The 17240-nt window shown below is 43.0% G+C and overlaps 2 protein-coding genes, 1 long non-coding RNA gene and 2 other non-coding genes across 4 annotated transcripts; 1 reads left to right on the top strand and 4 right to left on the bottom strand.

The window, feature by feature from the left end:
* Positions 1-17240, bottom strand: part of LOC144065528 (uncharacterized) — a 149661-nt gene that overhangs the window by 109255 nt on the left and 23166 nt on the right.
* Positions 493-2918, bottom strand: LOC144066116 (uncharacterized; the record flags this gene model as incomplete). The annotated part of the gene is made up of 1 exon (XM_077589462.1): positions 493-2918. A coding segment is annotated over one exon (1749 nt), but the record flags the coding sequence as incomplete, so codon positions are not given.
* LOC144065682 (uncharacterized) lies at positions 3190-7747 on the top strand. Its single transcript, XR_013297266.1, has 2 exons — positions 3190-5606; positions 6429-7747. It is a non-coding gene; the product is annotated as an uncharacterized LOC144065682 (long non-coding RNA).
* Positions 14178-14251, bottom strand: trnai-aau (transfer RNA isoleucine (anticodon AAU)). Its single transcript has one exon. It is a non-coding gene; the product is annotated as a tRNA-Ile (tRNA).
* trnai-aau (transfer RNA isoleucine (anticodon AAU)) lies at positions 14955-15028 on the bottom strand. The gene has a single exon. It is a non-coding gene; the product is annotated as a tRNA-Ile (tRNA).

Genomic DNA, 17240 nt, shown 5'->3' with positions numbered 1-17240 from the left:
TCAACAAACGCAGACATTCACGTGGACTTACCAGATATGACTCCAGATGTCCCTTTCAGAGTGTTAGCCGTCAACCGTCGAGAACCAAGTCGCCCCGTCGAATAATCCAGCCCGTAAAAGGGTATTTAAGCGCCGTGCACGGTCTTTCCAGATATCGAACGGAAGCGACCTGGATTCTGCTCCGGTATCTTGGCCACAGGCTCGAAGGACCAAATGTTAGGTTCATCCAATTGTAGGTTTATCCTTAGGTTTTTCCGTATTCAGCTTTCAATAAAAAGGCATCGGAAGTCATATCTTTGTTTAATTCTTGCAAGAGAGAATACATCCATCCGCGTCTCCGGCCAAGATCATTCTAACAACTCGAAGTCCGTTTCGCTAATTTAATCATAAGATTTTCACGCCATGCCCCACAGAAGTCTAAACATTCGTAGAGTCTCGCAACAATTTTGTACAGTTATCAAAACAATTGTAGGACGTGTCGAATCGTCCCAAGCGAGTTTCGATGCGAACCCTTCAGCGAAGAGGGGCTTCCCAAAACAGTCCTTGGTTCCCAAGAGCGCTTGTTGTGAGTCCATCTTCCGAAGCCGTAAACAGTCCTCAGTTCCCAAGAGCACCTGTCCTGAGTCCTCCGAAGCCGAAAACAGTTCGCAGTTCCCAAGAGCAATTGTTGTGAGACCTCTCCATGCCCTGTCCTCTTGATGTGAACCAGTCCTTACTTTAGCAAGGCATGCATTAAAATGGCTTTTATTAATGCCAATAACTCTAACATAAAAGCACAGCGTTCAACACATATATGTATTGTTTAATATTGTTACACATTCAGGATGAGCATTACTATTCCTAATAAGTAAATATATTGATTAATATAGTAAGCATGTTTATAATAAGGCTTTCTATTCCTAAGTAAGCATTGCAAACACATTTATAATAATGATTATTCCAACAGCAAGCAAAGCCGTGATTGGCCACTGCTTATTACAACACATTTGCGTCTTTTAAGTCTATCCTTACGACAAAATCTCTGGCAAGAAGCTGAGCAGGAAAAAGGTTTCTGACGTGTGGGTAATTGTGTTTTTAAGATATTCCTGCCACAAATCGAGCAAAAAATGGGCTTTTCTCCTCTGCGGGTTGTTAAGTCTTCTTTTCAGGTTTTTCAATTGTGTAGCTTTTTAATTGGGCGGTTGTAGTGAATCTGTGGCCTTAGACTGAGCAGGAAAACATTGTTCTCCAGTGTGGGTTGATAAGTGTTCTTTTAAGCTTCTCCTTTGGGAAAATGTTCGACCACAAACTGAGCAGGAAAATGTTTCTTTGCCAGTGTGGGTTCTTGTGTGGTCTTCTAAGTGGTGCTTTTGAGAAAAGGCTTTACCGCAAACTGAACACGAAAATGGTTTTTCACCAGTGTGGGTTCTTGTGTGTTTTTTAAAATGTCTCTTCTCTGTAAATGTTTTACCACAAACTGAACATGAAAATGGTTTTTCACCAGTGTGGGTTCTTGCATGACTAATTAAGTCTCCTTTCCGTGTGAATCTTTGACCACAAACTGAACACGAAAATGGCTTTTCACCCGTGTGGGTTCTTGTGTGTATTGTTACACTTCCCTTCCGTTTAAATGTTTTACCACAAACTGAACACGAAAACGTTTTTTCACCAGTGTGGGTTCTTGCATGACTAATTAAGTCTCCCTTCCGTGTGAATCTTTGACCACAAACTGAACACGAAAATGGTTTTTCACCAGTGTGGGTTCTTATGTGGATTTTTAAGGATTCATTCTGAGAAAAGGCTTTACCGCAAACTGAACACGAAAATGGTTTTTCACCAGTATGGGTTCTTGCATGACTAATTAAGTGTCCCTTCTGTGTGAATCTTTGACCACAAACTGAACACAAAAATGTTTTTTCACCAGTGTGGGTTATTATGTGGATTTTTAAGGATTCATTTTGAGAAAAGGCTTTACCGCAAACTGAACACGAAAATGGTTTTTCACCAGTGTGGGTTCTTGTGTGTATTTTTAAATTTCCCTTCTCTGTAAATGTTTTACCACAAACTGAACATGAAAATGGTTTTTCACCAGTGTGGGTTCTTGCATGACTAATTAAGTCTCCCTTCCGTGTGAATCTTTGACCGCAAACTGAACACGAAAATGGTTTTTCACCAGTCTGGGTTCTTGTGTGGTCTTCTAAGTGGTGCTTTCGAGAAAAGGCTTTACCGCAAACTGAACACGAAAATGGTTTTTCACCAGTGTGAGTTCTTGCATGACTAATTAAGTCTCCCTTCCGTGTGAATCTTTGACCACAAACTGAACACAAAAATGGTTTTTCACCAGTGTGGGTTCTTGTGTGTTTTTTTAAATTTCTCTTCTCTGTAAATGTTTTACCACAAACTGAACACGAAAACGGTTTTTCACCACTGTGGGTTCTTGCATGACTAATTAAGTGTCCCTTCCGTGTGAATCTTTGACCACAAACTGAACACGAAAATGGTTTTTCACCATTGTGGGTTCTTATGTGGATTTTTAAGGATTCATTTTGAGAAAAGGCTTTACCGCAAACTGAACACGAAAATGGTTTTTCACCCGTGTGGGTTCTTGCATGTCTATTTAAGTTTCCCTTGTGTGTAAATGTTTTACCACAAACTGTACATGATAAGGGTTTCTTCCCAGTGTGGCTCCTCATATGTGTTTTCAAAGAAGACTTTTTCCCAAAAGTTTTCCCACACTGAAAGCATTTGCAGAGTTTGTCACCACTGGGATTTTTCTTAACATCTTCAACATCATCATCGTCAAAAAGCAAGTCGTTGCCATCTGATAAAGGAGCAATTAAATTTTCTGCTCGCCATCCTTCTGTTGAGCTGCCGCTCAGAAGCTCCGCCCCTATGTTGGCCGCGCCCAGATCATCTTCACTCTTGAAAGGCTCACCAGTTGCCCATTTGACACATTCCTCGTTTTTGATTGGAGGTTGCTCTTCTCTTTTGCACTGTTGAGGGAACTCTGGCTCCTCCTCTTTAATTAGGGGCCATGTTCCTGTGTTTGCAGGTTCCGCCCCTCCACTGGCCACGCCCAGAACATCTTCCCTCTTCACGAACTCACCAAGTGACCAGGTGAAATGATCTTCCTCCCTTTTGATTGGACGTTGCTCGTCTCCCATTTGTTGTTGAGGGAACTCTGGCTCCTCCTCTTTGATTTGGGGGAGCTCAACTTCCCCTTCAAGGTCAACACACTCATGCCCATCAGCACCAAGATCCTTTCTGAAACCTGCAAAGACACAAAGATAAATGATTAACCATTTTCCAATTATAAATGACTGAATTTCTTTTTCACAGAAATGAAACCAAACGGAAAAGGGCGCCATACATTCATTTCGTCACAATGCAGTACTTACTACTGTAGTTTTCTAGTCAACAGCAACATGAGTTGAAAACTGTTTATAGGTGCATTTTTCAAAGTATGGCACTATTGGTCAGAATAGTTTCTTCACTTAAAATTAGTCAAATCTTTTTTGGAGCCTTTTCATTGTAAACATTCTCTTTTATGTTTTAGATTTTAATTTAGTTAAAATGCTTTCGCCAAAGGGGAGGCATTAAAAAAACATTATCGTTTATTCAGTAGCAGGCCTATTATTATTTGGGGGATTAATGAGATGCCGGATTCCGGCGAATGCCGGAGCGATCGCTAATACGAGCAGTACGTATAGTATATTACTTATTGTTGGCTGCTCATAAGAACGGTCAGGGGCACTGGCTCTCTCCCCCGCAATTCCTCGTGTAATATCTCTGGTCGCAACTATACCTCTTTGTAACGTCTCTGCGAGCACTGAGCGTTTTTTTCAGTGTTTTTCCCCCCCTTAGCCTGTTAGCTCCCGTTAACAAAGCGATCGCTAATTCAAGACTACTTCACATTGGCAAGTGGAAGTGCGTTATCCTATTGTGAGGACATTTGTGTGCATCATTGTCGGAATATTTTGAAGGGAATACAAAAGCAAACGGCCCATCGATAGTGAAAGTGAGGGTGGAGGCGGGGCAAACAGCCAACCCAGCCGGGACAACAAAGGTATGAAAATGTAAAACATAATTAGCACGACAGCAAAGACAGCATGATAAATAGCCCCCCTGCATGACCAATTTACCCGTACACGATGATGAATTTAATATTGAGCTGAATGCGTTCACTGTTTAAGTTAATAAATAGGAATTTAGGCAATGAATGGCTGAGGGTTTGGCACATTGCGATATCCCAAATGTTGTTTTCGACTTAACAAAACTAAAAGATGAATATCAATTGGTTAAATAGGAAGCAAAAGTGCAATTAGGTCAAAATGGCAGTTTTTAAAGATGTCTAAAATGAGCTGGCTGCAAACACCAATATTATCCATCACAAAATGTTGCAAATGAAATAAAAACATCTCCATGACTTGGCACCTAGCATAATGACTACGACCGACCAAACAGAGACAAAGCTCAGAAAAAGCCACAAATTAAAGTTTAGTAAAAGCTTCTGGCCTTCTTTTACAATCTGAACACACTAAATTTCATATTCTTCAGTCACTTTTTACATCACAAGTAAATAAATGCCAACATGTGAACATGACTCTTTTACTCAGTCAATGGCTAAACTATGTCAAAGTTGAAACCAACTTACCTTGAAGGATTTTCATTGTTTCCAAAAGTTTGTCCAAATGAGTCTCGTGTCTCCAGATGAGTCGAGGACGTCCAACTGCAGCATCTGACTGAATGCCATCCTCTGGATGCTGCATATTTGCGTAGTTGACATCAAAGAGCAAAGAGCCACGCGCTTTGATAGGTGACATCAAAGTGCAAAGAGCAAAGAGCTCCTGGTGACGCCACTCGCTTTGATCTCCATCTGGACCGTAGCCCCGCCTCCTTTGGACCCCGATATATGATGGAGGCACTTTAAGCCATTTATTTGTTCTCACAAATTCAATTCATTTAAGCAAATAAGGGAATGATTCGTGGGAGTTGGTACATTTTCGTTGAAGAACTTCATCTCTCGTGATTCAATTTGGCAAAACAGCAATGGTTCCTTGATAATTTGTCGATTTGTTCTGCGCTTGCGCGTATTGCGTCGCCTCCTTTTGAGCCGCAACCTTCTTCATGGTGACTTATGTCGTAAATTCAAACCTACAATAATATTTTTATTCAAACCATATGTCAGACCATTTGAAGAATAATTATTTCCTATGTTCGACTCTCTTGTTTTTAATAAACCTAATGCCACCGAAAGAAGTGACGCTCGAGTTGCAGAAGTGACGCAATGTTCCGCGCATGCGCAACCCCAAAAGTCAAGGTTCCGTCCCCAGTCACAATCTTGTCGTGACCGTAGCGCGCCGAGTTTTTCCTCAATTTCCACCACTTAACTAAACCCACGCGTGGCCGATGTGTCTTGCTTAACTACTCTTCCGTCTTAAGTTTCAGTCAACATCATCTTCAAGGCGTCTAAAGCCTCGTTGAAGCTTTGCGGCCTACTTTAGTTTAGCCTGCTAGCATCTATCAAAGGTGCCTCCATCAGAATTCCCGTGTGGGAGTGTTCCACGAGGAACACTCGATCGTTTGCAAAATAATGCATGCAAAAGTTGTTCTTCACAGACTAGAAGGTGGGTTCACTTTTTATATTTATATATTCTCTCAATGTGTTATAAAAGGGCTTTTTTGTGCGCTGCAATTGATTGATTTAAAAATTATCAGGTCGACAGAAGGTACAAGCTTGATTTTAAGACAATATAACAGTACAAACTAAATCATGCAGAATAAATCATGGGAAAAGGACAAATCATAACAACTATTTCCCATTTTCATACTGTAATGCATATAAAAATATGAAATCATAAAAAGGATATATATATATATATATATATATATATATATATTTCAAAATTATTGATTTAGAAAAATAAATCGATAAAACTGAATGTTGGCTCCTTTTCCATTTTTTTTAATGTCAACAAAAAAAGAATAGCTGTCATTTTTCAATTTTTTTTAATTAAAAATGATTAAAATTTATATTTGATGCTTCACCCTTTTCTAAAAGGATTCCAAATAAATTAAAATCTCAAAAATACAAGAGAATATCTGCAAAGAAGAGGCTCAAAAAAGATTTGGAAAAACTTCAAGGGCCTGTGAGGTTACTTTACTGACCAATAGTCCTTTTTTTAGTGAAATGCACTTTAAAAAAACGTTTAAACACCTTTGGCTATTGATGAGAATACTACAGTAGTGCTATGTTGACAACATCACGAATGTATGGCATCCTCTTCTGTCTAGCTTCGTTACTGTAGCGACCAGCATATTAGTCCTTTCTTTCCAGCCAAACCGCTGCAAATATAAGTATAAGACTAAATTACCAGTCTAACATAAAGAACCTCTAGATAGAATAATACAGTTTATAAAATATATAATTTATCTTGGGGTCTTTGCAGGTTTCAGAAAATATCTTGGTCCTGATTGGAGGGTGTCAGAGTTTTCTGGTGCCAAAGAGGATGTTGAGCCCCATCAAATCGAAGAGGAGGAGCCAGAGTTCCCTCAAGACAGAGAGAGAGAAGAGCAACTAAAAATAAAAAAAGGAGGAAGAAGATGTCACCTGGTCAACTGGTGCGTCCTTGAAGAGAGAAGATGATCTTGGCGTGGCCAGCGGAGGGGCGGAGCCTGCAAACACTTTAACATGGCCCCAAATTAAAGAGCAAAAGAGAGAAGAGCAACTTTCAATCAAAACGGAGGAGCAGCAAGATGTCACTTGGTCAACTGCTGAGCTTTTCAACAGTGAAGTTGATCTAGGCGTGGCCGGCAGAGGGGCGGAGCCTCTGCACGGCAGCGACTCAACAAAAGGATGGCAAGAAGAAGCTTTTATTGCTCCTCCATCAGATAGTGACGACTTGCTTTATGATAATGATGACGATGAAGGTCTTACGAAAAATCCCAGTGGCGGCAAACTCTGCAAATGTTCTCAGTGTGGGAAAACCTTTGGTAAAATGTTTACTTTGAAAAGACATATGGCCACCCACATTGGGCAGAAACCGTTTTTGTGCTCAGTTTGTGGTAAAACATTCACACAGAAAGCAAACTTAGAAAGCCACACAAGAACCCACACTGGTGGAAAACCATTTTCCTGCTCAATTTGTAGTCACGCTTTCTTTCGAAAGCAGGACTTAATCATCCACACAAGGACCCACACTGGTGAAAAACCGTTTTCGTGCTCGATTTTTGGTAAATCTTTCTCTCTCAAGCACAAGTTAAAACGCCACACAAGAACCCACACTGGTGAAAAACCATTTTCCTGGTCATTTTGTGGTCAAGCCTTTTCTCAACCTTAACTAAACTGACCTCACAATTGATATGTCACTGCCACATTTTAGTTTCACTGTATTTTTTGTGTATTTTAATGTAAGTTTCACCATACCTCCTGTAGTGGGCGCAGTGGCGCTTGAGCGAGCGTACGTTTGCTAAATGGGAAGATAAGTGCAGCAGAAGAAGCGCTCTCGGTAAGAGAAAGGCAGCACGAGACAAGCTCAGCCAGAAAGTTGCAAGCTAAAGTAATATAAAAAGAAATAAAGAATAAAACCCAGGCGAATTCCTCTTGGTACTCAGCCAACGAGGCGTTTTGTAAATTTTTGTGTATTTATTTTATTTCACAAATTGTCTATTTTTTAAAGTTAATTTTCGTTTTTGTGTGTTATTAGTTATCTAGGTGTTATTTGTAAATCTGCCAATATGGATTCAATAAATTCATCAGTTTGAGAAAGACACTTAGTACTCAATGGCGGCGCGCACTGACGCAGCGGCTTCAAGCTCTCCAGTTCGGTGTCGTTCGTTATCTTACAGTCGCCAGGATTTACTCACTATCCGAAGGATATGCGATACATCCGATTTCTTAACACACACTCCGGGATCTCCGTGGCTAGCCAGCCCACCAAAAGCACGTCGAAGGCGGCGAAGGGACAGAAAACAGAAGCGTGGATGCCGGGCGGGCCTTGCTGCTAAGCTGAAACAACAACCACACCGAGCACCGCTTCCTAGTATCCTTTTGACCAACGCCCGATCCATCACCCACAAAATGGATGAGTTGGAACTTCGTATTGCTACCAACAGCTTTGTTAGAAACTGTAATATTATTATCATCTCAGAAACGTGGCTACACCCGCATATCCCCGACGCGGCGGTATCGCTAGCTAGCCGAACGCTTTTTCGAAACGACCGTTCAAAAGTATTAACAGGCAAAAGCAAGGGAGGAGGACTGTGCATGTTTATACATAATGAATGGTGTTGTGACAGTAAAATTATTGACACTCACTGTTCCCCGGATTTAGAGTTATTAGCAATACGATGTAGGCCCTATTATCTACCAAGAGAGCTAAATGTCGTCATAGCAACGGCTATCTATATACCTCCGAATGCTAACATTAACACGGCACTTAACCTCCTGCTAACGGCTGTAAACAAACAACAGCTTGACCACCCCGATGGAGTTTTTATTGTCGCTGGTGATTTCAACAAGGCGTGTTTAAAGACTGTTTTACCTAAGTTTATTCAATACGTAAATTGTAATACTAGAGGAGACAAAACTCTTGACCATGTCTATTCTAACATCAAACATGCTTATAAAGCCACTTCCCTCCCTCACCTAGCTGGATCAGATCACCTCTGCCTATCTCTCACCCCCGCTTACACTCCACTCCGGAGGCAAACAACGCCACAAATAAAGATAATAAAAACTTGGCCCGACAACGCACTCTCAGCTGCAGGACTGTTTTTCCCGCACCAACTGGGAACTTTTTGTACACGACAACCTCCAGGACTACACGGACTCTGTACTTTCTTACATAAAAAACTGCATCGACAACGTCACTATAGATAAACGAATACGGGTTTTTCCTAACCAAAAACCCTGGATGACCAATGAGACACAGGCACTCATCAAATGCCGTAACTCCGCCTTTAGATCAGGGGACAAGATAAAATATAGCGCTGCCAGAGCTGAGCTGAAAAGAGGCATTGAAAAAGGCCAAGGCAGCATATACCAAAAAAAATGAGGAGCACTTCACAGAAAATAACCCAAAGAAGATGTGGCAAGGAATACGACATATTACCAACTACAATAACAATAATATGTCTGTTAATGCAGATGCCTCACTAGCGGAGAAATTGAACCGTTTCTTTGCCCGCTTTGAGACTGACAAATCAGACCCAGTCTCAACACCCCCACCACCACCCTGCAGCAATACACTGACGTTCCGGGAACAGGAAGTGAGACTGGTAATGCGGTCTGTGAACACCAGGAAGGCTGCGGGCCCAGACGGAGTACCTGGGAAGGTGCTCAAAGCCTGTGCTGACCAGCTGGCTGGAGTCTTCACAAATATTTTCAATTGTTCCCTGCAACTATCCATCATTCCATCTTGTCTGAAATCTGCCACCATCATCCCTGTCCCCAAAAAGCCAACCATTGGCAGCATGAATGATTATAGGCCTGTTGCCCTCACGCCTGTGATCATGAAGTGCTTTGAAAAGTTGGTAGCCCGCCATATCAGGAATACAATCTCTCCCTCAATTGACCCTCACCAGTTTGCTTATAGAGCAAACAGGTCCACTGATGATGCTATTGCCATTGCTCTTCATACAGCACTGAGCCACCTGGAACACCCTGGGAACTACGTGAGGATGCTCTTCATTGACTATAGCTCAGCCTTCAATACCATAAAACCGGACATTCTGACTGACAAACTCTCCCACCTTGGACCATCCTCTTCAATCTGCTGCTGGATAAAGGACTTCTTGACCAACCGACCACAGACTGTTAGACTTGGTCCCCACCTCTCTTCCTCCATTACACTAAGCACTGGCTCCCCTCAAGGCTGTGTACTGAGTCCTCTTCTGTACTCCCTGTACACCTACGACTGTACACCCACCCACCAGTCCAACGCCATCATCAAATTCGCTGACGACACCACTGTGGTCGGACTCATCTCAGGAGGGGATGAGTCGGCTTACAGAGATGAGGTCAACAATTTGTCTTCGTGGTGCTCGGTGAACAATCTCACACTGAACACCACGAAAACTAAAGAAATAATCTTGGACTTTCGCAAACACGGCACAGATCTGGCCCCACTCCTCATAAATGGAGTATGTGTAGACAGGGTCCAGTCCTTTAAATTCCTGGGGGTCCACGTCACGGACAAGCTCTCATGGTCTACAAACATCACGGCAGTGGTAAGGAAGGCTCAGAAACGACTCCATTTCCTCAGGGTACTTAGGAAGAACAACTTGGCCACCAATCTTCTGATAACCTTCTATAGAACCACTGTAGAGAGCATCCTGGCGTACGGCATCACAGTGTGGTACGCTGGAAGCACGGCGGCAGACAAAAAGGCCATGCAGAAAGTGATTAACACTGCCCAGAGGATTGTTGGCTGCTCTCTGTCCTCACTTGAAGACATTGCCAGCCCTCATTACCTCAGCAGACCCAAGAACATCATAGGGGACCCTTACCACCCTGGTCACAATCTGTTCCAGCTGCTGCCCTCTGGCAGACGCTATAGGTCCCACAAAGCACAGACAAATAGGCTTAAGGACAGTTTTTTCCCCACATCCATCAGAAATCTAAACTCGCGCTAACATAACACACATTCCCTTCTGCGGTATATGAACAGATGTTTGGTTGGTGATCTGCCTCCTACTAGCTGACTGAAGTAAGGTAAGTGGAAGACAGTGTGACGTAAGCGAGAGGTAAGCGACCTGTATCCACAACAGCGGAATGACAAATTACAAGTCCGTAACTTACACTTATTTAGGTCTTTTGCCGATTAAACGTAGCTTATGGAGAAACACCATCAATTTCGTCACACGCAGTTTCTGCGTGTGATGACAAGTAGGCTTTTGTGTTGTGATAATGACGACATGGCCTATGTCCGATTATTATTATTATTATTATTATTATTATTATTAAGTAAGTACTCAATATTGCAGAAATGTATACCAAAACATGACTTTGAGTCACATATTAAGGCCCGTTTTTGAAATTGTTTAAAGAGTCTCCTGGGTTATAGATGCTGGAGGAATTTTTCTTTTTCCAGTACGATTTATTTGCATTTTCAGTACTCATGATTGACTGACACATTGCAGTTGTTTTTCCCAATTGCTAAAACTGAAAATCCAAAAAGACCCACACATTTAAAAGACAGAATAAAACTACATTCCATTTGAAAATTTCACAAGCCCATTTCACACAGACTCAATTCTCATATCACAATCCGCCTTTCTCATAAATCGAAACCTGGTAAATAAACTTCAAATGTTTTCGCTGAGTACTGTGGTGTTGAAGATGATGATTCTGTTTTTGCATCAATTTATGCATCCTCATCTGAAACTTCAGAAAAGGACCCAAGAAAATACTGTCCAGTAAAAAACTATTCTACATAAACTAAAATTACATTGATTATATGATTCTTTAGCAGATAGCATAATATAGGTACGCTAGTGGGAAGCATAACATAGGCACGCTAGTGGATAGCATAACATAGGCTAGCAAAACATATGCTAGCAGCTAGCATAACATGCGCTAGTGGCTAGCATAACATAGGTATAATAGCAGATAGCATAACATGAATGCTAGCGGCTAGCATAACATAGGTATGCTAGCGCATATCATAACACTCTAGTGGCTAGCATAACAGGAATGCTAGCGGCTAGCATAAGATAGTGAGGCTAGCATAACATAGGTACTCTAGCGGATAGCATAACATATGCTAACTGCTAGCATAACATATGTATGCTAGTGGATAGCATAACATATGCTAGTGGCTAGCATAACAGGTACGCTAGCGCATAGCAAAACATAGGTACACTAGCGGCTAGCTTAACATACGCTAGCGGCTAGCTTAACATACGTTAGCGGGTAGCTTAACATACGCTAGCGGCTAGCTTAACATACGCTAGCGGCTAGCTTAACATACGCTAGCGGCTAGCTTAACATACGCTAGCGGCTAGCTTAACATACGCTAGCGGCTAGCTTAACATACGCTAGCAGCTAGCTTAACATACGCTAGCAGCTAGCTTAACATACGCTAGCAGCTAGCTTAACATACGCTAGCAGCTAGCTTAACAGGTACGCTAGCGGCTGGCAAAACTTAGGTATGCTAGAGGCTAGCATAACATAGGTACTCTAGCGGATAGCATAACATATGCTAACGGCTAGCATTACATATGTATGCGAGCGGATAGCATAACATACGCTAGTGGCTAGCATAACAGGTATGCTAGCGGATAGCAAAACATAGGTACGCTAGTGGCTAGCAAAACATAGGTACGCTAGCGGCTAGCTTAACATACGCTAGTGGCTAGCTTAACATAAGCTAGCGGCTAGCTTAACATACGCTAGCGGCTAGCTTAACATACGCTAGCGGTTAGCTTAACATACGCTAGCGGCTAGCTTAACATACGCTAGCGGCTAACTTAACATACGCTAGCGGCTAACTTAACATACGCTAGCGGCTAGCTTAACATACGCTAGCGGCTAGCTTAACATACGCTAGCGGCTAGCTTAACATGTACGCTAGCGGCTAGCAAAACATAAGTACTCTAGCGAATAGCAAAACAGGCACGCTAGAGGCTAGCATAACATAGGTATGCTAGCGGATAACATAACATATGCTAGCGGATAGCATAACATATGCTAGCAGCTAGCTTAACATACACTAGCGGCTAGCTTAACAGGTACGCTAGAGGCTAGCAAAACATAGGTACGCTAGAGGCTAGCATAACATAAGTACTCTAGCAAATAGCATAACATAGGCACGCTAGCGGATAGCATAACATAGGTACGCTAGCGGATAGCATAACATATGCTAGCGGCTAGCACAACATACGCGAGCCTAGTGTCATGCTAGTGCCTTATCAGATGAGGCGTCCAATGTATTGACAAAAAACTGAAAATATACCCTCAAATGAGACTGCACCCTATCACAAGGTGCATTTTATAGTTGTGAAAATACAGTATTTGGGATTTATTCATCAACACTGCTTTGTCTACAAACCTCCTGGGACTTCTTCCATGAAGATTTTGATGAAAGAGTCCTCGCTGAGGGAGCACAGATACTGGACGATGTTCCGGTGCTTCAGTTGCTTGTGCAGGCAGATTTCCTCGTGGAGTGGCTGGGAATAACTGTCCACGGAGCGTTTGTTAGTGGCTGTCAAGTGGAGGGACAAACATTCCACTCACGTGCTGTCCTTTTCTGGAAACTTAATGATGGCTGCTAACGTCCCTGCCAGCATACACCACCCCGTCCATACGTGCCTTTCCCGAGTACCACTTTGTCGCTGTTTTCGTTGATCTAATACATGTACTGGGAAGGGAAATGCGATAAATTATTCTGAATGGCAATTTAAGATTTAATTGTCTCTTTATGGTTATAGAACTATACTTCCATTTATAAAAGTTAGATTCAATTGTGAAAAAAAGTGTTGTCATCAGGTTATGCACTTTTTGTTTGGCGTCTTGGGCAAGTAATTACTCTCTCAAGAAGGGTTCTATGTCACTTGTGGTTTGCTTAGCTTTTAGCGTAAAGTTAAAAAGATATCCATGAAAGAGTGAAAAATGTGACCACAATGCTCAACTATAAATATTTTGTGATGTGTTGTTATATTCTAAAATTGATAGACATACGCCAACTGTGTCTAATCTCGTATTCGCGCATGCTAGAAATTAGCATGAAAAGCTAAGGTTCAGAACGTTAGCCCACTAGCATTAGCAAGGTAGCTCAGTCAATTTACCAGACAGATAGACAACTCTGTTACAGCATTTTGTTGATTCTATTTTAAGAGTTTTTACATCTTTATTTGGAGATTTTTGCACTTGTGACGACTATTAAGAGTAATCATAATATCATTTTCTAAAGGCTTCCTCATTGGAGGCTAAGCAAAGTTGAGAAACACTGTTCTGCTTGCATGAATATGAAGACAAATTTAATTTCACAACAATTTGGGAAGGAAAGAAATGTGGTGGGAACAAACCTCAAGTATTCCCTCACTGAGATGATTCACATCCTGGGTGGCGTCTTCTGCCTTGTGGAGCAGAGAATTTACCAGATCACAGAAACTGAGGAAACATCAAGACAAGACATTATGTTATGTTAGGGCATAAGAAGTTGTATTAGGCAATTTCAACTACCACGGAGAGGTCATGGCCCACGTGGGGTTTGAACCCACGACCTTGGCATCATTAGCACCACACTCTGACCAACTGAGCTAACAGGCCATGTACTGAACAACCCAGATTTTTGCGTGATGACGCAAATGCAACATGTCAACTAGCTCAACAGTTATGTTACAGCAAAATAAGTTGGATTAGGCAATTTAAACTACTACGAAGAGGTCACCACCTGTGCAGGGGTTGAACCCACAACCTTGGCCTTGTAAGCATCACACTCTGACCAACTGAGCTAGCCAGCCATTTGCAAATTGGCCATGATTTTTGTGTGATGCTCGTAAATGCAACAAGTCAGCTCCCTAACTGTTATGTTACCGCAAAAGAAATTGTACTAGGCAATTTCAAATGACTACGGAGAGGTCATGGCCTGTACGAGGGTCAAACCCGCAACATTGGCGATATTAGCACCAAGCTCTGACCAACTGAGCTAACTGGCCACGTGTCTGAGAATCCAGATTTTGCCTTATGACGCAAATGCAACACGTCAGCTAGCTAAATAGTTATGTTACGGCAAAAGCAGCTATAGTAGGCAATTTCAAATGGTGCAGAGAGGTCGTGGCCCGTACAGGGGTCGAACCCGTGACATTGTCGTTATTAGCACCATGCTCTGTCCAACTGAGCTAACTGACCATGTGCCGTAAAATCCAGATTTTTGCGTGATGACACAAATGCAACACGTCAGCTAGCTAAACAATTATGTTACGGCAAACGAAGTTGTAGTCGGCAATTTCAAAATACTACGGAGAGGTGATGGCCCGTACGGGGGTCGAACCCACGACATTGGCGTGATTAGCACCACGCTCTGACCAACCGAGCTAACCAGCCATGAAAAAGCCATTTTTTTGCGTGATGACGCAAATGCAACACTTCAGCTAGCTAAACACTTATGTTACGGCAAAAGAAGTTGGAATAGGCAATTTCAAATGACTACGGAGAGGTCATGGCCCATATGGAGGTCAAATCCACGACCTTGGCATTATTAGCACCTCGCTCTGACCAACTGAGCTAACCAGCTATGTGCCAAGTGGCCATGATTTTTGTGTGATGCCCGCAAGTGCAAATATCAGATAACTAAACTGTTATGTTACGGCAAAATAAATCATTTTAGGCCATTTTAACTTACTCTAGAGCAAGGGTGTCAAACCTGGGTTGGTTCGTGGGCCACATTAACATCAACGCCATTTCATGTGGGCCGGACCATTTTAGATCTAATATCTAGATTTTTTTTAATTGTTCTAAATTGGATTAAAAGAACTGGCTCAAAAGCCCTAAATAGTCAGTTTTTATAGATCTAAAGCAATGTTTGTTTGAGCTTTTTTTCTTAGTATTGGAAAATGTCTTTTAATCATGTTTTTTATTTAAAGTGGAGACAAAATATTTTTTTAATTGGAAAATTGAAAATATTTGTATATTTAAACTAAAAACACAAAAGAAAAAAATGGATTAAAAAATTGCAATGCTTGATTTTAAAAAGGGGAAAATCAGGAAATGTAATGTACATCTACAATCATTTGAATGTGATCCTAAGACAGAAAGTCGGCACTCATGATTTACTTTCCCGGGCCGCACAAAATGATGCAGCAGGCCAGATTTGGCCCCCGGGCCACCACTTTGACACCCATGCTCTAGAAAAGTCTTGCCCGTTAGGGGATCAAACCCATGACTTAAACATTTTCAGCACCACGCTCTGACTAACTGAGCTAAACAGCAATGTGCTGGGTTTGGCTCAGGTGCGACTGGCGGGCGAGTCGGCACGGAGATGAGGGGAGCTTGGACGGGGGAGGTCGAGCGGGGAGCTCGGACGGGCGAGGTCGAGCGGGGAGCTCGGACGGGCGAGGTTGAGCGGGGAGCTTGGACGGGCGAGGTCAAGCGGGGAGCGGCGAGTTGGAATTGAAAGTGCTTCTAATAGGGGACCGAAACGTTTAGGTCTCCCGGGCTGCACTGGCATCTGCCCCCACATCGGAGCCAACTCACCACCAGGTTGTGATCGGTTGACAGCTCCGTCCCTTTCTTTACCCGAGTATCCAAGACATGCGGCTGTCCTGATGCCAAGTGCACATATGGACACCCTTATGCCTGAACATCGTGTTCATTATTGTCAATCCACTACGAGCGCAGAAATCCAACAATAGAACACCACTCGGGTTTCGATCAGGGGGGCCGTTCTTCCCAATCACTCCCTCGAGCTCTCACATCAGCATTGAAGTCCCCCAGCAGAACAAGGGAGTCCCCATAAGGAGCACTCTCCAGCACCCCCTACAAGGACTCCAAAAGGGGAAGGTACTCTGAACTGCTGTTTGGTGCATGCACACAAACAACAATCAGGTGCCGTCCCCCCACCCGAAGATGGAGGGATGCTGGAAGTGTCCAACCCCCCTTGAGAGGGGTGGTACCGGAACCCAAGCTGTGTAGTGCTGAGCCAAACTATGTCGAGCCGGAATTTCTCAACCTCACGCTCAGGCTCTTTCCCAACCAGAGAGGTGAGATTACACGCCCAAAGAGATAGTTTCTGCAGACGGGGATCGCCTTCTTTGGCCCCTCTCACAGGTGGTGAGCCCATGTGAGGGGGAACCCACGTCGTCTCTCCGGGCTGTGCCCGGCCGGGCCCCATGGGTCTAGGCCCGGCTTCCAGGTGCTCGCCATCGCTCCCCTCCTCCGGGCCTGGCTCCAGAGTGGGGCCCCAGTGACCCGCGTCCGGGCGAGGGAAGATGTCGTCCAATAATGTTTCTCATCATAAGAGGCCTTCTGAGCCATTCTTCGTCTGATCCCTCACATCAGACCAGTTTGCCATGGGGTCAAGGCCCCGGACAACATTGCTCCAAGGGTCACTGGGACTGACAAACCCCACCACCACGGTAAGGTAATGACTCATTGGTGGGGTATTATTAGCTAAAGTGCAAGTTTAAATTCAACATGGTATCTTGTTTTGTAAATCCCGGCGCCGAATGTCTCGTACAGCGTTTTTCATTGGAATGGAAATTTTTAAATGCATAATGGATGGATGACTCTGTGAATAGCAGGACTAACCAAGGCTATG

This window comes from Stigmatopora argus, chromosome 20, assembly GCF_051989625.1.
Source record: "Stigmatopora argus isolate UIUO_Sarg chromosome 20, RoL_Sarg_1.0, whole genome shotgun sequence".
In the NCBI taxonomy this organism is placed as follows: Eukaryota; Metazoa; Chordata; class Actinopteri; order Syngnathiformes; family Syngnathidae; genus Stigmatopora; species Stigmatopora argus.
Note: the sequence above shows the minus strand (reverse complement) of the source record. Positions and strands in the feature narration are given on the sequence as shown.